The sequence below is a fragment of the Neophocaena asiaeorientalis genome, unplaced genomic scaffold, assembly GCF_003031525.2.
Source record: "Neophocaena asiaeorientalis asiaeorientalis breed wild unplaced genomic scaffold, Neophocaena_asiaeorientalis_V1.1 scaffold720, whole genome shotgun sequence".
In the NCBI taxonomy this organism is placed as follows: Eukaryota; Metazoa; Chordata; class Mammalia; order Artiodactyla; family Phocoenidae; genus Neophocaena; species Neophocaena asiaeorientalis.
The window spans coordinates 68,945-89,263 of record NW_020174588.1 but is presented as its reverse complement, the minus strand read 5'-3'; the positions used below and the strand labels follow the sequence as shown (position 1 = coordinate 89,263).

The following is a 20,319-nucleotide window of genomic DNA, read 5'->3' as shown; positions in this document are numbered from 1 at the left end:
CTTCGTCGCAGTGCAGGAAGGCTTTTTTTTTTCTTCTTCTTTGTATACGGGACTCTCAGTGTTTTTGACTCTCCCGTTCACTAGCATAGACTGCAGATGCGCAGGCTCAGCGGCCTGGGCTCTTGGGCCTATTCATTCAAGGGCATGTTGGAACCTCACGGTCCGGGAAACGAACTCGTGCCTCCTTCATCGGCAGGCAGACCCTCTACCTCTGCGCCACCAGGGAAGCACTAAATTCTGCATTATTTTAACGTTAGCACACATTTCCGGACACATAGAACACTCGCGTGGGCACCCTATTCCCTGCAACGACACAGCACCGGCAGGCTCCTCTGTTCTGCTCAGAAACATCCAGGCCCGGAAGCCATTCCCAGTCACTGTGTGTATGCCGCGGGTAGGCAAACTCACGGCACTTTTCCTTGGGCCAGCTAGATTTCGTCAGCACACCAACAACTCCAGGAAGTCCGCTCTCTCACGTCCTACATGCCATAGAAGTCTTCCTCATTGCCCTCATCTGAGCTGCACCGGGAAAAACCATCTGCTTTGCATTCTATCTACGAACTCGTCCTCTAAGACACCATACGATGAGGACATAGCCGGCATGCATTGCTTCTGTAATGAAAGCAGAGTTCTTCCTGTTAAATTGCAGCATTTAAGAAGAGACTAAGGCTTCTTGGAAGATCGTGGAAGAGTAAGACACGGAGATCGCCTTCCTCCCCACGGATACTTCAGAAATACATCTACACGTGGAACAACTCCTACAGAACACCAACTGAAGCCTGCTAGAAGACCTCAGATCTCCCAAAAGGCAAGAAACTCCCCACGTACCTGGCTAGGGCAAAAGAAAAAAAGAAAAAACAGAGACATAAGAATAAGGAAGGCCCCTGCACCAGTGGGAGGGAGCTGTGAAGGAGGAAATGTTTCCACACCCTAGGAAGCCCTTCCGCGGGCAGAAACTGCGGGAGGCGGAGGGGGGAGCTTCGGGACCGCGGAGTGGTGCACAGCGATGGGTGCGGAAGTCAAAGCGGGGAGATTGCTGCACAGAGGATCGTTGCCGACTGGCACTCACCAGCCCGAGAGGCTTGTCTGCACCCCCGCCAGGGCGGGCGGGACAGCGAGCTGAGGCTCGGGTTTCGGTTTAGGATGGAGCACAGGGAGAGGACTGGGGTTGGAAGCTTGAACATAGCCTGAAGGGTTTAGTGCACCACGACTAGCCGGGAGGGAGTTCGGGGAAAAGCCTGCACCTGCCGAAGAGGCAAGAGACTTTTTCTTCCCTCTTTGTTTCCTGGTCCGCGAGGAGAGGGTTTTAAGAGCGCTGCTTAAAGGAACTCCAGAGACGGGTGTGAGCCGCGGCTAAAAGCGCGAACCCCAGAGACGGGCACGAGCCGCGGCTAAAAGGGCAAACCCCCGAGACGGGCGCGAGCCGCGGCTAAAAGCGCAAACCCCAGAGACGGGCGGGAGACGCTAAGGCTGTTGCTGCAGCCAACAAGGGGCCTGTGTGCGAGCATAGATCACTCTCCACGCCCCTCTTCCACGGAGCCTGTGCAGCCCGCCACTGCCAGGTTCCAGGGAGCCAGAGACAACTTCCCAGGGAGAACGTACGGCGGGCCTCAGGCTGGTGCAACGTCACGCCGGCCTCTGCCGCAATGTCACGCCGCCTCTGACGCCGCAGGCCCGCCCCGCACACAGTACCCCTCCTTCCCCCGCCATCCCCGGCCTGAGTGAGCCATTGTGTATGTGTATGCTTCTGTGTGAGATCTTGTCTGTATACTCTTGCTTCCACCATTTGTCCTAGGCTCTATCCGTCCATGGTTTTTTTAAAAAATGTTTTTCTTAATAATTAATTTTAATTGTAATAACTTTATTATACTTTACCTTCATTCTTTCTTTCTTTCTTTCCTTCCTTCCATCCCGCCTTTATACAACGAATCAACCCAAATTGAGGAGGTGGTCTCCGAGAGCAAGATTTATGATTTTTCCCCCTAAAAAAAAAAATACATGCAGAAACAAAAGCACATTATATATGTCACACTCGTAACTTATATGTGGACAAATTTAGGACACATTATACAGTGCCTCAGGGTGGAATGGTGAATGGGACTGAAGATGGGGAAGAAATTTAGGGGCCTCATGGAAATTCATGAGGAAATGCTGTCATAACCTGAGGGAGTGACTTAAAATATCCATCTCCTTCTACTCCTCTAGGTTAATGAACCTGCTTTTCCTGGATCCCCTTAAAACCCTAACTTCCCACGTTACACTTAGGATATCTGGATTCAGCCACCCTAAGAGTAGGAACTGTATGGATTACAAGGTCACTCCACTCTCAGTCTGGTGCCAGGTCTCGCCAGAGTACATTTGAACAAGAGGTGCACAAGGACAACCCAAGTTCCCACGACTACATTTCCCAGAGCGCCCTGGTGATTCTAACAAGATTCAAGGGGTGGAGCAGTTTGCAAACCAATGAGGTCTCTTCCTGGGCTTGTCCAGGAAGTGGGAAGATGGCAGTCAGCCCGGTTCCTGGTTGTGGGACCCAGGGGAGCTCGGTAAGTGACATGTTGTGCTTTGAAATAGGGGTTTAATCCTATTTCAAATGTGAGTCCAGGAGACTAGATACCACACACACCAGAATGTCAGGTCCTAAGCCAGTTCAGAACGTTTGGCTGACATATAACTTGAAATCTTATGCTGTAATTACTGTACAGGATAATGGAGGAGATAACACACCCCAGTTCAAACTGTCGGGGTTAATGCCAAAAGCTCAGCTTCTCTGTATGCCGGTGCCAAATCAGATCTTGGAGACAGAGTTTTGGGTGAAGTAGAAAAGGAGAGCTTTATTACTTTGCCAGGCAAAGGGGTACACAACAGCTCCTGCCTCGAAAAACTATGTGTCCCAACCCAGGAAGATTTGATAAGGAGTTTTATAACTCCTTATCAAAGGAGTTATCAAAGGGTGGGGTTGCGGACAAGATGAGGATGTGTGTAGGGTCTCAGGTGGTAAGTCTTCTAATCTTGATGAGCGTCTCTGGTCCCTTTAATCTTGCTTTGGGTGGTTTCTTGCCTGCCCCTCCTTTGATTAGCAACTGTTTGAATCTGCCCTCTGGAACTCAGGGAAGGTCATGGAGGCTGTAGTCTTGCTGACAAGAAATCGGGGACAAAAATAAAAGGCCAAGCCTCCATACCTGGGTACCTCACAGGGCCCTGCTCAGTTTCAGGGTTAGAGTAACAGCCATGTGACATCCCAGGTGTGAGGACTTAGGCAGGTCATTTAAGCATCTCTAAAAGTCAGTTTATCCCTCAGAAGATTGGAGCTAATAAGAGAGCTTACTTTAAAAGTTTGTTGCGAGGATGAAAGTATATAAAATATAGCTAATGTGTACAACACGTGATTCAGGGGACAGGATTTCCCTCTTGGATAGTTGAAACAGCAATGTCCACCTTCTCTGTCCCCACCTGGGTGTGTCCCAAAGGGCCCAGTTAGTCCTGCAGTCATCAAATTCATGATCACTCTTGCTCCTCCTGCATTAGCTGATCAGAAATTCTCTAATGATCATCCCTAAACTCCAGGGAGGCTGTGTTGTGTTGTCTGCACAGTTTAAGGGAATTCTTGAGGACATTTTATCCTGATGGAAGGAAGACCCTAAGGGGAAGGTCTTCAGGAGCCATAAATGACAAGAACCAGCTCTTTCACTGTCAGGCAGGCTGAGGACAGCACTCCCTGAGCACAAATATTTAGAATTCCACAGGAGAGAGGAGCTTGTGGAGGCTGACAGCCCCAGAGCAAGGGGTCTGTGGGCTCTCCCCTCCGGACTTTGCTCCCTTGCCCTGGCCCGATGCCCACAACAACAACACGCCTGTTGGCTCTTCTTTGATGAACTGACCTTTCCCTTCCCCCAAGTCACAGTTTAGTTCCTCAACCACAAAGTGGCTGACCCTACCCCCTCTCACTCAGAAGGAAGTTGTTAACTGCCAACTATGTATATAGCTGCATCCTGCCCAGAGACTTATTTTGTTTGCCCTTTACAGGTTTAAATAGTTCAGAGCCAACTTTAAAAATAGGCAGATTTCACCCACAACTCTGAGTTTCTGCTCCTCAAGACGGGGAAAAAAAGAGAAACAAAGAAACGTTCAGAACTTCCTGCTGCCTGGGTGTAACTTTTTTTTTTTTGGCTGTTTTCCATGGGCCTTCTGTGCAGTAAGCACTGTGAAGGACGGTCTGTGGGCACGGCTTGCATGGCAACTTCTCTTGTTTTCATCCAGAAGATCACTGGGCTGGCCACTTGTCCCTGGGGGTGGGTTGGGTTGTGGTGTCCTTGCAGTGAGCCTCGGCACCAAAAAAAGGTAAGTAAAGGGAAGGGATGGGAAGGGAAGGGAAAGGGAAGGAGAGGAAAAGAAAATCACAGCATATAGAATGAAAAGCCACTTAGAAGTACCTCTTAAAATTCTACTATTCATTTGGACAGTTCTAATGCTAGGCATATACCCAATGAATTGAAAACAGATACAGAGAAAAGTACTTGACCACAAATGTTCTCAGCAGCACTGTTCACAGCAGCCGAAGGTGGAGCGGAACATAGAGACAGGACGTAGACTGGTGGTTGCCAGAGGCTGGAGGAAATGTGGAGTAACTGCTTCATGAGTTTGGGGTTTTACTGGGGGTAGTGATATATTTTGGAACTAGATAGAAGTCGTGGTTGTGCAAAGTTGTGAATGTACCAAATGACACGGAATTGTTCACTTTAAATGGTTTATTTAGGTCACGTAAATTTCACATCAATTTTTATAAATCTGTTGTCATGACAGATATGCTGGCAGTAGGTACAGAAAGTTCCACCTCTGTCCAAATGTGTATTTATGCTGCTTGTAGCCCTGAGTGTGTCATCAGCATTTCACTCCCTTCCCTTGGGCCCTCATTTTAGTTCCTGAAACATAAAACAGAGGACTCCATTCCTTCCCTCAATAGGAGGTTTTTTTTGTTTTTGTAATATCAACTCCCTAGTACTTCTGTCCCAGAGACTTATTTTGTTTGGCTTTTCTATCTTCAGCTGAGCAGCTGTGTTCCCTCTGGGTCTGCTTGGTAGTCCTCACAATACCTGCCTGACTCTGAGAGCTTTAGCTCAGAGGCCTGGCTGAGCTGCAGGCCTTCAGTACATAAAGCCCTGTTGTCCAATGGCCTCTGAGTAGGGCTAGCCTAGCAGCTCCCTTTCCAGCCAGAAATCAAGCAGATGCCCACCTGCCCTGGGGTCAGGGAGGGTTGTAGTGTCAATCCAGTGGGATGCCATATCCTTCACTGAGACAGAGAAAAGGAAAAAGAAGGAAAGGTATTGGAAATAAACACAAACACCACACACACACACACACACACACACACACACAGACAAAGAAAAGCCACTCACTAGCACTCCTTAAGTCTCTTTTATTCAGTCGTGCCAGAAGTTCAGGAAGTAGGTATAGAAGATTTCGTCTCAGTCCATAACTGTACTTGTGGTGGCAGCATCTCAGGGGTGAACTACCTCTGGATCAACCTATTTTTAATTCTTCTATTTTAGGCTTTTGCTTACAACTTTATTTGGGGAATGAATAAGGGTTTATTTAGTTGAAAAATAAAAAATAAAATAATAAAAATGAAATAAGATAAGATAAAATAAAATAGAGAAACACTGCTCTACATGAAAGAGGTAGAGACCCTAGACTGGGAGCTGGACAATGAGTTCTTCATATTGACCTGCTCTCCAGGGCTACATCAAAAAGGTAATTTGTAACTGAAGTACTATGTCACTTAGGGATAAATCAAAGCAGCCAGTTGACTATTGACCATTCAACAAAATAACAAGCATTCATTTGGTGACAGAAGAAGTCTCTTTTGCCTGACTTTCAAGGCCCTCTGGAAGTTTCCTCATCCCTTACATCTTACCTTTCTTTCATACAGCTCTCCAAAATGACCACTGATATGACTTGTCAGTTTCCCCAGATTTAGACGCTGAGGCCAGGACCATGTGCAAGTGGCTTATGATGTGCTCCTGGGAGAACTCCAGTGCCAGCTTGAATGTGAATTATAACTCAAAGTCTTTCCAGACTCAAGGCAAGGCAGCTGAGTTTTCAGAACATCTCACCAGTAAGTCACTGATGCAGGGCTGCCCTGGCAGGACATGAAGTCCCTGGCACTTCCAATTTTCACATAGGAAGGCAAAGCAGCTCCAGGAACCCCCAAGAAGTCTTCCAAAGAGTCCACAATGCAGCTCCTTGAGCACAAGGACACAGAAGCCATGCTAGTCAGAGGCAAAGAAAAGTGGTCAAAGACATCTAAAGGTTTCTGGGTGGCTTAAAGACAGCATTCTCCCCACATTAGCTTCAGTCCTGAATCCTCACCAATGCCATGTGCCCTCTCAAGGTACCCTGAGCATGCTCTGTTATTTACCCTCTGTACCTGAGGCAGAAATCTATATGTCTGATGGCTTCCATTACATCACATTTTAAAAATGTTTTTAAACTACTTTAGCCAAATTCTCATAACATTTCTACTCTTTGTTCTATATTAAAAAGAAACAGTTCCTTATATATAGTTCTGTGTCCACCTTTGATTTCTTTCTTGAATATAGTTTACAGGTGAGATGTCTGGCTGTAGTGGAGCTTGGACTCCAATCTTTCCAGTGAATACGAGGGAAGATGACTGATGACAAGAGATACTTTAATGGCTGATCTTCTGTATATCGGTGGTTCTTCTTCCTTTCCAGTGACACCATACATTAAGAACACTGCGTTATTTTTCTACCCCAATATCCCCAATTATACTTTACACATAAAGGAAGACCATGTGTTACCATTACATATTGGTCTTTGCTATGTTTGGTAATTCTTGTAGTAGCAATCAGGGACACAGAACATGATTCACCCCTCCTAACTGATCCTAGGGCAACTAATCATCTGACTGGTTCCTCCTGAGCTCCCTTGTGCTGGCTTCCACAACCTCCAGGCTCAGAACCCATCAGTGTTGCTGTCATTTCCTGTGGTTGCACTTGCTACACCCTCCCCTATGCAACTCAGATGCCCACTTTACTCTTCAGTTCTTTCCCTTCTATTTTGTGATTTTTAGGTACTTTTCACAACTCATGTAACACTAAACTATCTTTTTGTTTTCAAAGGAAGTCACAGTATACATTTTACTATCTCTTCTATTATTTCTAGAGTTCAGTCCAGGAGAAAGGAATTTCTGAGACTTCTGAATTAAAATTGAACATCAACTTGCTTCCATTTGCTTAGAAATGTTTTAAGTGCCTTTCTGGAAGTTCTCAGTAGATGCTGTAAGTGTGTTCTTTATATATCCCTTGAGTCTTCTCTAATATTAATCATGAAGCTGAAAGGAAAGGATATATCTGCACAGAAATGCTATATATCAAGAAATAAGGCTAGTTGTGTTTTCAGTTAGCTATTTTCCTGGCAACTGTTTTCTAAATTTTGCTAGTATTTCACTGTGAATCACAACTTTAGTCATAGCAATTTCTTTTGTTTAATCACAGAATACTCAAGTAATATTTCATTACTCTTTCTGATTTATTTCACTCTGTATGACAGACTCTACGTCTATCCACATCTCTACAAATGACCCAATTTTGTTCCTTTCTATGGCTGAGTAATAGTCCATTGTATATATGTACCACATCTTTTTTTTTTTTTTTTTTTTGGAGTACACAGGCCTCTCACTGTTGTGGCCTCCCCCATTGCGGAGCACAGGCTCTGAATGCACAGGCTCAGCGACCATGGCTCAAGGGCCCAGCCGCTCCATGGCATGTGGGATCTTCCCGGACTGGGGCACGAACCCATGTCCCCTGCATCGGCAGGCGGACTCCCAACCACTGTGCCACCAGGGAAGCCCTGTGTACCACATCTTTACCCCTTCATCTGTCGATGGACATTTAGGTTAATTCCATCTCCTGTCTATGGTAAATAACGCTGCAATAAACATTGGGGTGCCTGTGTCTTTTGAAGTATGGTTTTCTCAGGGCATATGCCCAGTAGTGGGACTGTGGGGTCATATGGTAGTTTAATTTTAGTTTTTTAAGGACCCTCCATACTCTTCTCCATAGTGGCTGTATCAATTTACATTCACACCAACAGTGCAAGAGTGTTCCTTTTCTCCACACCCTCTCCAGCATTTATTGTTTATAGATTCTTTTGATGATGGCCATTCTGACCGCTGTGAGGTGATACGTCATTGTAGTTTTGATCAGCATTTCTCTAAAAATTATTGAGCATCTTTTCATGTGCCTCTTGGTCATCTGTATGTCTTATTTGGAGAAATGTCTACTTAGGTCTTCTGCCCATTTTTTGACTGGGTTGTTTCTTTTTTTTGGATATTGAGGTACATGAGCCCTTTGTATATTTTGGAGATTAATCCCATGTCAGTTGCTTCATTTGCAAATATTTTCTCCCATTCTGAGGGTTGTCTTTTTATCTCATTTATGGTTTTCTTTGTTGTGCAAAAGGTTTTAAGTTTAATTAGGTCCCATTTGAGTTTTTTTTTAACATCTTTATTGGAGTATAATTGCTTTACAATGGTGTGTTAGTTTCTGCTCTATAACAGAGTGAATCAGTTATACATATACATATGTTCCCATATCTCTTCCCTCTTGTGTCTCCCGCCCTCTCACCCTCCCTATCCCACCCCTCTAGGTGGTCACAAAGCACCGAGCTGATCTCCCTGTGTTATGTGGCTGCTTCCCACTAGCTATCTAGTTTACGTTTGGTAGTGTATATATGTCCATGCCACTCTCTCACTTTGTCACAGCTTACCCTTCCCCCTCCCCATATTTCCATTACTCTAGGAGGTGGGTCAAAATGGATCTTGCTGTGATTTATGTCATAGAGTGTTCTGCCTATGTTTTCCTCTAAGAGTTTTATACTTTCTGACTTTATATGTAGGTCTTTAATCCATTTTTAGTTTATTTCTGTGTATGGTGTTAGGGAGTGTTCTAATTTCATTCTTCTACATGTAGCTGTCCAGTTTTCCCAGTACAACTTATTGAAGAGGCTGCCTTTTCTCCATTGTATATTCTTTCTTCTTTGTTATAGACCATAGGTGCATGAGTTTATCTCTGGGCTTGCTATCCTGTTCCATTGCTCTATATTTCTGTTTGTGTGTCAGTACCATATTGTATTGATTACTGTAGCTTTGTAGTATAGTCTGAAGCCCAGGAGCCTGATTCCTCTAGCTCCATTTTTCTCTCTCAAGATTGCTTTGACTATTCAGAGTCTTTTTTGTTTCCATACAAATTGTAAAATAGTTTGTTCTAATTCTGTGGAAAATGCCATTGGTATTTTAATAGGGATTGCATTGAATCTGTAGACTGCTATGGGTATTATAGTCATTTTCACAATATTGATTCCTTCAATCCAAGAAAATGGCATATCTCTCCATCTGTTTGTGTCATCTTTAATTTCTTACATCAGTATCTTGTAGTTTTCTGAGTACAGGATTTTGCCTCCTTAGGTAGGTTTATTCCTAGGTATTTTATTCTTTTGGTTGCAGTGGTAAATGGGATTGTTTCCTTAATTTCTTTTTCTGATCTTTCATTGTTAGTGTATAGGTATGCAAGATAGTTCTGTGTATTAATTTTGTGCCCTGAAACTTTACTAAATTCATTGATTAGTTCTAGAAGATTTCTGGTGGCATCTTTAGGATTTTCTATGTATAGTAGAATACCATCTGCAAACCATGAGCATTTTACTTCTTTTCCAATTTGTATTCCTTTTATTTCTTTTTCTTCTATGATTCTCATGGCTAGGACTTCCAAAACTACGTTGAATAATAGCGGCAAGAGTGGACACACTTGTCTTGTCCCTGATCTTAGAGGAAATGCTTTCAGTTTTTCACCATTGAGAATAATGTTTGCTGTGGGTTTGTCATATATGGCCTTTATTATGTTGAGGTAATTTCCCTGTATGCTCACTTTCTGGAGAGTTTTTATCATAAATTAGTCTTGAATTTTGTCAAAAGCTTTTTCAGCATCTATTGAAAGGATCATATGTTTTTTATTCTTCAATTTGTTAATATGGTGTGATTCATGTATATTGAAGAATCCTTGCATCCCTTGGATAAATCCCACTTGGTCATGGTGTATGACGCTTTTAATGTGTTGTTGGATTTGGTTTGCTAATACTGAGGATTTTTGTGTCTATATCCATCAGTAATATTGGTCTGTAGGTTTTTTGTGATATCTTTGTCTGGTATTGGTGTCAGGGTGATGGTGGCCTCGTAGAATGAGTTTGGAAGTATTCCACCCTCTGCAATTTTTTTGGAAGAGTTTGAGAAGGATGGGTGTTAGCTCTTCTCTAAATGTTTGATAGAATCCTCCCATGAAGACTTCTGGTTCTGGACCTTTGTTTGTTGGAAGATTTTTAGTCACAGTTTCGATTTCTTTACTTGTGATTCGTCTGTTCATATTTTCTATTTCTTCTGGTTCAGTCTTGGAAGGTTGTACTTTTCTAAGAATTTGTCCATTTCTTCCAGGTTGTCCATTTTATTGGCATATAATTGCTTGTAGTAGTCTCTTCCAATCCTTTGTATTTCTGTGGTGTCAGTTGTAACTTCTCGTTTTTCATTCCTAATTTAGTTGATTTGAGTCTTCTCCCTTTTTTTCTTGAGTCTGGCTAAAGGTTTATCACTTTTTTTATCTTCTCAAAGAACCAGCTTTTAGTTTTATTGACCGTTGCTATTGTTTTCTTTGTGACGTTAAGAATTAGGTTTTTAATTCCCACAAAACACCTTTCAGCATGCTTAACTTTCTGATAACACCCTCACCTGCACCAGTTTTGTTTTGGGGGTTTGTTTTTGTTGTTTGTTTTTAGATCCAAAGAACATGAAAATCCTTTTTTGACAAGGCTTAGAAACCTGACACTATCTCTTTTTTCCTCCCTCTATATGAAGGATGTATTTAAATGAATGGTGGTCAGTAAGACATTTGTCAGATATGGATATTGGGTGCTTAACTGTCTAATGTTACCATTTGAATATTATATATGATTGTAAGGCTTATGTCACTAAAGATTTTTATTCTGATTTTTCATGATCAAAGTTCATATGATATTGTATAGACATGCTTTGTAGTGAACTATAGTAGCAATAATTTCTGTACATGATCTAGGATTTATTCCAGCATTTCTTTTCCTTTTTTTAAAAAAAAATATTTTATTTAAATTAACAAATGATGGAAATAGAAAAGTCTACATAAAGATTTTAGAAGGAGAACTTACAGGACACAAATTTGTGATTCATTAGATGAGACATTTGGATGTGATTCCTAAAGCTTTTATTGAGCATTGCCAAATTTGTAAGCTTCATAGGGATGGACATTATATTTATAAATGCCCTTCTATAAGGGTTACTGTAGATGTGAAATTCTTGACCTTAATATCATCTTTGAAAATATTAAATTGAAAATTCTGTTAACTTATATTTTAAGAATAGGCATATTGTATTACTGCAAGAGATTTGATTTTCAGCAGAGTGCAAAGTTCTTTCAAATGCACATGTCTTTTTTTCTAATTTCATTTTGTTTTAAAGCACTTTTTAAGTGTAGTTTTCTCATTTAGTAAATGTCTAATTGAACAAAAGAGAAAGACAATAGAAATACATAGCTTATCACCATTAACCTATGGGTGGGATTCTTTGTACCATGTCACCTCAGGCCATGTCATCTTACCAATAGTAATGTACCACTATTACAATTAGTGTCCATACTAGATTAGAACTCTGGTAACAGGGGACAGAAATTTTTTTCTACATCGGATTTTACAAAATACAGACTTTTGGGGGTGGGGTGCTCACCTTACCAGAGAGTCAAAAGATAGCCTAATCCTCACCAGTGTCATGTGCCCTCTCAAGGTACGCTGAACATGCTCTGTTCTTTACCCTCTGTACCTGAGGCAGAGGTCAATAGGTCTAATGGCTTTTACTTAAGTCACACTTTTAAAATGTTTTAAAATTACTTCAGCCATTATTCTCATAACTTTTCTACTCTATCCTATAATAAAAGGAGTCAATTCTGCCTTTCTCTTCCTTAGTTTTTCATTTTGATTTACATCTTCACAGGCTGATGGAGAGGTAACACTATTAGAATATATACATATATATATTTTTTCTATTATCCTTTTTGAGTTTTATCTTTTCCTTCAGAAATACCAATTATCTTTATATTGGATTGTCTTTGACTGGTTTTATGTCTATTAACTTCTCTCTAACTCTTTAATGGCTTTATCTCTTCATTAAAACCATTGAGTATTAAGTTTTCCTTCTACATAAGTCATTTGATATTATGCTATATATATATATTCCCCTATTGTTCATAATTACTTATATATTATCATTGTTGTTATTCTTAATTAGTTTCCTAAGTTATAAATAGTGCTTTTGATAATGCTGTGTTACTTTATCACCTCATTTTTTTGGCTTTTTGGTATGAGTCCATTTTAAATGTTCTATCTCTTCAAGTACCTGTGAAGAATATCTTTCCATTGTTCAGTTTATATTTCTTCTTGAGCTGGTTGTCATTTCCCCCTATATTTTGTGTATTATGTCCTTTTTTTCTGATCCCCATCTCATAGTATATTTGCATTCTGTTTTTTCATCATATTCATGCATGTATAGTTCTGTCTCCATCTTTTATTTGTTCCTTGAATGAAATGTGACTGGTGAGATGTCTGGCTGGAGTGGACCTTGGACTCTGCAATCTTTCCAGTGGAGATGAAGGAAGATGACTGAAGACAAGAGATATTTTGATGGCTGGTCTTCTGTATGGATGGTTCTTCGTCCTTTCTGGTGACACCATACACTAAGAATATTGCCTTATTTTTCTGCTCCAACATCCTCAATTATACTTTACACCTAAAGGAAGACAGGGGCTACCATTACATACTCGTCTTTTCTGTGTTTGGTAAATCTTGTAGTAGCAATCAGGGGCCTGAGACAGGGTTCACCCCTCCTTGCTGATTGTATGACAAATATTCATCTGGTCTGTTGCGTCTGAGCTCCCTGCTGGTGACTTCCACAGTCTCCAGGCTTAGAACCCATCCGTTTTGCTCCCATCTCCCATCACTGTACATTCACTTCTCTTCTCTGTGCAACCCAAATGGCCATTTTACTCCTGTTTTGTGATTTTAAAATACTCTTCATATTCATGTCCCAATGAGAACTACTGGCCTTGTTTTCAAGAAAGAATATGATATATTTAAAACTTTTTTCTTTTATTTCTACAGAGTGAACTAGGAAGAAGAACTATCCTAAGTCTTCTGAATTAAAACTGAGACTCAGTCTACATTGAACTTCCTCAGAAAGGTATGCTTTTCTGAGACATCTCAGCTGGATCCCTAAGTGTGTTCGCTCTCCCTCCTTTTATTCTTTTCTTATATTTATGATCAAAGAAAATGAAATGGTATATCAGTGCACATCTAAATTATAAGTCAATATATAAACTTTGCAGTGTTTTCACCCAGTTTTATCTTGACAACTACTTTCTAGTGCCTCCATATTTCACCTTCTATCATAACTTCAGTAGTACAAAATCTCTTATATTTAGTCACAGAATATGCAGATATAATTTGGTTATAACATGTTGCTTGCATCCAGACCCTGGCTTCTTCTCAATGAACTTGAAGTTACTAAATTCTAAAGTAACATAATATTTTTTTAACATCTTTATTGGAGTATAATTGCTTTACATTGTTGTGTTAGTTTCTGCTGTATAACAAAGTGAATCAACTATATGTACACATATATCCCCATATCCCCTCCAGAGGAACAAAGAAAAATCTTTAAAATCAAAATATAGCTTTAAAAAATATACATTAATATCCAAATAAAAAGTTGTTGGTTAACCCAGAAATGAAATGGCCAGGCAGTTACAAATCATATTGCTTTTATTCCACATCACCTGCCCTCCTTACTTACCCAGCACTGATTCTGGATACAGAAGCAGAAGAGGGTCTGTGGTGGTCTGGCTAAGTACCAGTTGTTCTCTTGGTGTCTGAGTCATAGAGTTTTTGGCTTGTGCTGATGCATGTAAAGATGAGAAGAAATGAAATAAGCTTAAGAGATTTGGAGGATATCAGATTGCAGACATCAAGAATAGAAAAAGTTGAAACACTAGCAAAATGGGAAGAATAACCGATCAAAAAAGAGAATTAGGTGAATCTGAAAGAAATGACAACAGGAAGGACAACAGGAATACATAACTTATCTCCGTTAACCTAGGGGCAGGGCCTTTTGTAACCTCTCACCTCAGACCATGTCATCTTATCAATGGTAATGCACCACTGTTACAATCAGTGTTCACACTGGATTATGACTCTGGTATCAGGGGACAGAAACATTTCCTATATGAGATTTTATAAAATAAGGACTTTTTTTTTTTTCTGGTTCACCTTACAATAAAGTCAAGATATAGCTTAAAACTTGATTGTTGTCTTTTCTCATCTTTCCTTTTCCTGCTTTTCATTCCTCAACTCAATAAATTCTTTGTTGATATTATTCTTCAGCACATTCTCCTAGTAGATTTGAGCAAATATCCTACCAGGTTCTGGCCCTGCAGTAGAAGCATCTGCTTAGGTTTCAGCAAAAGTTCCTCAACAGAGTATCATTGAACTGACTTGGACCACATGCCATCCACGTGCAAAACACTGCTCCTAGAGCAAATGTGCTTTGAATTGCGCCTACCCTGGTCATATGTCTATTCATTCAGCTCAGTATGTACAGCTCACTCTCCATACAAGCCAGACATAACAATTTGATGATGGTGCATTTTGCCCAAACTGCAGCCTTCCCCTACTGCCCTTCTTACAGTGATTACTCATCTCCGAGTAAAAGACAAAAGGTCAGATCTCATCTCAATCCATGCTTCCACTTACTCCCTCTGCTCCCTTCATCTTGTCTTCCTTGAATGTTCTTTGGAAACTCTAGGCAGGTTCCAGTTTAGGGCTTTTTTTTTTTTTAACCCTCTGGTCCTTCTTCCTAAATTGTCCTCTCACATTTGTGGACATGGCTCATTCTCTCACATCCTTAAAGTCATAGTGAAGCTTCCTCTGCCCACCTTATTGGAAACTGAAGCTCTCTCTGTGCACATCTTATCTACCTTCTTTGCTTTATTTTTCCCAGAATACTTATCACTATCTAAGAAATTTCATGTTTTTTAAATTCATTTAATTCACTGTGTCATACCAGACCCCACTAAATTGTAAGATTCTTTAAGATTAGCAACCACTAGGTCAGTAACATATACATAATAGATTTTCAGTAAACTATTTATTGAATAAATCAATAAATCAGTTTGTGAATGAATATGAATCTTTGAGTGGGGAAATTTGTGTAAGGTTCAGTTGAAGAAGATATTGAGTTGGTCAAGTACCATGAATGAAAATACTATATTATAATTCTCCTGTTTGTATTAGAAACTGTTTGTAAACTCTATTTTAATTGATAGCAACTTGTACCTCTCCTTATTCATCACCAAAAAAACTACATGTAAGGTCTTTACCATTTTACTCATCACTTCATCTGGATTTCCAACTTCTCATGCTCAAAACATGGAAGAAGTGATAATACTTTTCTTTCAGGGTTACTCGCACCATTAACTGAACTTATGCATGTGAAAGCCACTAATACACTAAAAGCACACACAAAAAAAGGCTTATAATTACAGTTATTTATAACCATTGTTTGTGTTTACATGTTTAAAATACATTTGTTATCATTAGGCTAATCAAAGAAATTCAAGTACAAAAGTAATATTTTTGTTTTGTTTTCCTTGCCTTAAGGAATCATGAACATTGAAGCATATTTTGAAAGAATTGGTTATAAGCACTATAGGAACAAGTTGGACTTGGAAACATTAACTGACATTCTTCAGCACCAGATCCGAGCCATTCCCTTTGAGAATCTTAACATCCATTGTGGGGAAGCCATGGAATTGGGCTTAGAGGCCACTTTTGATCAAATTGTGAGGAGGAACCGAGGTGGGTGGTGTCTCCAAGTCAATCATCTTCTGTACTGGGCTCTGACCACAATTGGTTTTGAGACCACTATACTGGGAGGGTATGTATACAACACTTCAGCAAACAAATACAGCGATGCCATGATTCACCTCCTGCTGAAGGTGACCATTGATGGCAGGAACTACATAGCTGATGCTGGATTTGGACGCTCTTACCAGATGTGGCAGCCTCTAGAGTTAATTTCTAGGAAGGATCAGCCCCAGGTGCCTTGCATCTTCTGCTTGACAGAAGAGAGAGGAATCTGGTACCTAGACCAAATCAGAAGAGAACAGTATATCCCAAACCAAGAATTTCTTAATTCTGAGCTCCTGGAAAAGAATAAATATCGGAAAATCTACTCTTTTACTCTTGAACCTCGAAAAATTGAAGACTTTGAGTCTGTGAATATATACCTTCAGGAATCTCCAGCATCTGTCTTTACAAGCAAGTCATTTTGTTCCTTGCAGACCCCAGAAGGTGTTCACTGTTTAGTGGGCTTCACCCTCACCTACAGGAGATTCAATTATAAGGACAATACAGATTTGGTAGAGTTTAACACACTGAATGAAGAAGAAGTAAAAGAAAATCTAAAAAATATATTTAATATTTCCTTGGAGAAAAAGCTTGTCCCCAAACATGGTGATAAATTTTTTACCATATAGTGTAAGCAGTAAAAATGGTCTCAGTATTACTTCTGGTGCTGTAACTTTTTATTATAAAAAAGTTTAAACGTCTATAAAAGTAGAGAGAATGAAATAATAAACCTGCAATTGTTTATCACTCAGTTTATCAGCTATAAACTAGAGGCTTATCATATTTTCTCAATGCTCCCATATTATATTGAAGAAAATGCTAGATATCAAATCATTTCACCTTTAAAAATGTCAGCATATATAATTAGATAACATTTAAAAAAACATAACCATATACCTTTTCAAAAATAATAATAGCAAAGATGTTTTAATGATGGCCTATGGTTTTCTTGAGGAAAAAGTGATTTATGCTAGAAAACTTTCCACATTGGTTAATGTTGAATTCATAAAACATGTTTACCTATAACTCAGTAACTAGAACCTTGAGGGAAACTTTTTATTAAATTCTACCAGTGTATATCCAATGTCATATTTGTGCAGAAATACCACATGTATAATGGGATTATAATTCAACCAAAAAGAAAGAGACATGACATTGTTTCCAAATAACCTAATATTTCTCAAGACAAAGTGTAAACCAATACTTGTTAGCATGTGATCAAGTACCAAGAGAGGGACACCACTAATAATTTCTTACATGGCTCTTTTTGCAACCACAGATCTTCAAGTACCATTTTTCTTAATATGGGAACACTACTATTTATAATTTTCAAATTTTGGAACTCAGTATTTTTGCTTAAAAGTAATAAGTACTGCAAATTTAAAAATACTTATTACCTAAAAACTTCATATTAGAAAAGTATGTTAAAACATGTTGGCCAATACATTATCAGTCATAAAATTTTTGTTTGGCAGAGTTAGGTTATTATGGGGTTTCTTTTTTTGTTTTTTCCCTGCAGTAGAGTCTTCCTTGAATCTTCGTTCTTGTCTCCCAGCTCTATTCTTTTACTTCCTTTTACACTTTGTTGTAAGAGAAAGAGTATGTGCTTCAAAGTATACAGTTCTGAGTTCAAATCCTGTGGACACCAGGTGAATTAATTGATGAATCTGTGGCTCCCATTCCTCAGGGATAAAATGGGGACAATACCTATATGAATAAGTGCCAAACCTAAAGCACCATCTTCCTTCCCTCTCATTGGCCTTGTTCAGCTCTGCTGCTATCTTGCAGCATGGTTAGGTCATGTATGGTACTGTTGGACAGAAAGGATTTTCTCACATTCTGAAAAGGCAATGCCAAGGGAGGAGATGTAGGCAAGAGATACATTCCAGATCAAAATATGGCTCAAGAGAGGACCTTCAAGATGGTGGAGGACTCAAATATGGAGGTCACCTCCCCACAAATACATCAAAAGTATATCTATATGTGGAACAACTCCTACAGAACACCTACTGAACACTGACAGAAGATCTCAGACTTCTCAAAAGACAAGGAAATCCCCACCTACCTGGCCGTGTGGCTGACAGGGACTTGGTGCTCCAGCAGGATGTCAGGCCTGAGCCTCTGAGGTGGGAGAGACAAGTTCAGGACGTGGGACCAGCAGAGACATCCTGACCATACATAATATCAATCACTGAGAGTTCCCCAAAGATCTCCGTCTCAACACTAAGAAACAACTCCACTCAATGACCAGCAAGCTGCAGTGCTGGACACCCCATGACAAACAACCAGCAAGGAACACAAACACATCCATTAGCAGAGAGACTGCCTAAAATCATAAGAAGTTCACAGACACCCCAAAACACACCACCAGACATAGTCCTGCCCACCAGACAGACAAGATGCAGCCTCATCCACCAAAACACAGGCACCAGTCCCCTCCTGTGGGAAGCCTACACAACCCACTGAACTAACCTTACCCACTGGGGGCAGACAAAAAGACCACAGGAACTACAAGCCTGCAGTCTGCACAAAGGAATACACAATATGTTAAGCAAAATGAGAAGAGAAATACGCAGCAGATGAAAGAGCAAGGTAAAAACCCACCAGACCAAACAAATGGAGAGGAAATAGGAAATCCACCTGAAAAAGAATTCAGAGTAATGATAGTAAAGATGATCCAAAATCTTGGAAATAGAATGGAGAAAACACAAGAAACGTTTAACAAGGACCTAGAAGAACTAAAGAGCAAGCAAACAATGATGAACAACACAATAAATGAAATGAAAAATCCTCTAGAAGGAATCAATAGCAGGATAAATAAAGCAGAAGAACGGATAAGTGACTTGGAAGATAAAATAGTGGAAATAACTACCACAGAGAAGAATAAAGTAAAACGAATGAAAAAAATTGAGGACAGTATCAGAGACCTCAGGGACAACATTAAATGCCAAAACATTCGTATTATAGGGGTCCCAGAAGAAGAAGAGAAACAGAAAGGAACTAAGAAAATTTTTGAAGAGATTATAGTTGAAAACTTCCCTAATATGGGAAAGGAAATAGTTAATCAAGTCCAGGAAGCACAGAGAGTCCCTTACAGGATAAATCCAAGGAGAAACATGCCAAGACACATATTAATCAAACTATCTAAAATTAAATAAAAAGAAAACATATTAAAAGCAACAAGGGAAAAACAATAAATAACACACAAGTGAATGCCCATAATGTTAACAGCTGATCTTTCAGCAGAAACTTAGCAAGCCAGAAGAGAGTGGCAGGACATATTTAAAGAGATGAAGGAGAAAAACCACAACCAAGGTTACTGTAACCGCAAAGATCTCATTCAGATTTGATGGAGAAATTAAAACCTTTATAGACAAGCAAAAGCTGTGAGAGTTCAGCACCATAAGACCAGCTTTACAACAAATGCTAAAGGAACTTCTCTAGGCAAGAAACACAAGAGAAGGAAAAGACCTACAATAACAAACCCAAAACAATTAAGAAAATGGGAATAGGAACATACATATCGATAATTACCTTAAATGTAAATGGATTAAATGCTCCCACCAAAAGACACAGACTGGCTGAATGGATACAAAAACAAGACACGTATATATGCTGTCTACAAGAGACCCACTTCAGACCTAAGGACACATACAGACTGAAAGTGGGGGGATGGAAAAAGATATTCCATGAAAATGGAAATCAAAAGAAAGATGGTGTAGCAATTCTCATATCAGACAAAATAGACTTTAAAATAAAGACTATAACAAGAGACAAAGAAGGACACTACATAATGATCAAGGGATCAGTCCAAGAAAAATATATAACAATTGTATATATTTATGCACCCAACATAAGAGCACTTCAATGAATAAGGCAAATGCTAAGAGCCATAAAAGTCCATAGTAGGGGACTTTAACACCCCACTGTCACCAATGGACAGATCAATGAAAATAAAATTAAATAAGGAAACACAGCTTTAAATGACACATTAAATGAGATGGACTTAATTGGTATTTATAGGGCATTCCATCAAGAAACAACGGAATACATTTTATTCTGATGTGCTCATGGAACATTCTCCAGGGTAGATCATAACTTGGGTCACAAATCAAGCCTTGGTAAATTTAAGAAAATTGAAATTGTATCAAGTATCTTTTATGACCACAATGCTATGAGACTAGATACCAATTACAGAAAAAAAAAACTGTAAAAAATATAAACACATGGAGGTTAAATAATAAGCTACTAAATAACCAAGAGATT

At 39.9% G+C, this 20,319-nt stretch overlaps 1 protein-coding gene across 5 annotated transcripts; it reads left to right on the top strand.

The window, feature by feature from the left end:
• Nucleotides 1-2,494: 2,494 nt before the first annotated feature.
• On the top strand, nucleotides 2,495-16,810 carry LOC112408499 (arylamine N-acetyltransferase 1). 5 transcript variants are annotated; one of them, XM_024758101.1, is made up of 4 exons: nucleotides 2,510-2,546; nucleotides 5,963-6,115; nucleotides 13,252-13,330; nucleotides 15,805-16,810. In XM_024758101.1, exon 4 carries the CDS (start codon nucleotides 15,810-15,812, stop codon nucleotides 16,680-16,682), a length of 873 nt encoding a protein of 290 aa, XP_024613869.1. In that variant the 5' UTR covers nucleotides 2,510-2,546; nucleotides 5,963-6,115; nucleotides 13,252-13,330; nucleotides 15,805-15,809; the 3' UTR covers nucleotides 16,683-16,810. The 5 variants fall into 5 exon arrangements, with proteins under 5 accessions (XP_024613864.1, XP_024613869.1, XP_024613865.1 ...); XM_024758097.1 differs by lacking the exons at nucleotides 2,510-2,546; nucleotides 5,963-6,115 and adding exons at nucleotides 3,822-4,341; nucleotides 7,186-7,301; XM_024758096.1 differs by lacking the exon at nucleotides 5,963-6,115 and having other exon boundaries at nucleotides 2,495-2,546.
• The last annotated feature ends 3,509 nt before the right edge of the window (nucleotides 16,811-20,319 follow it).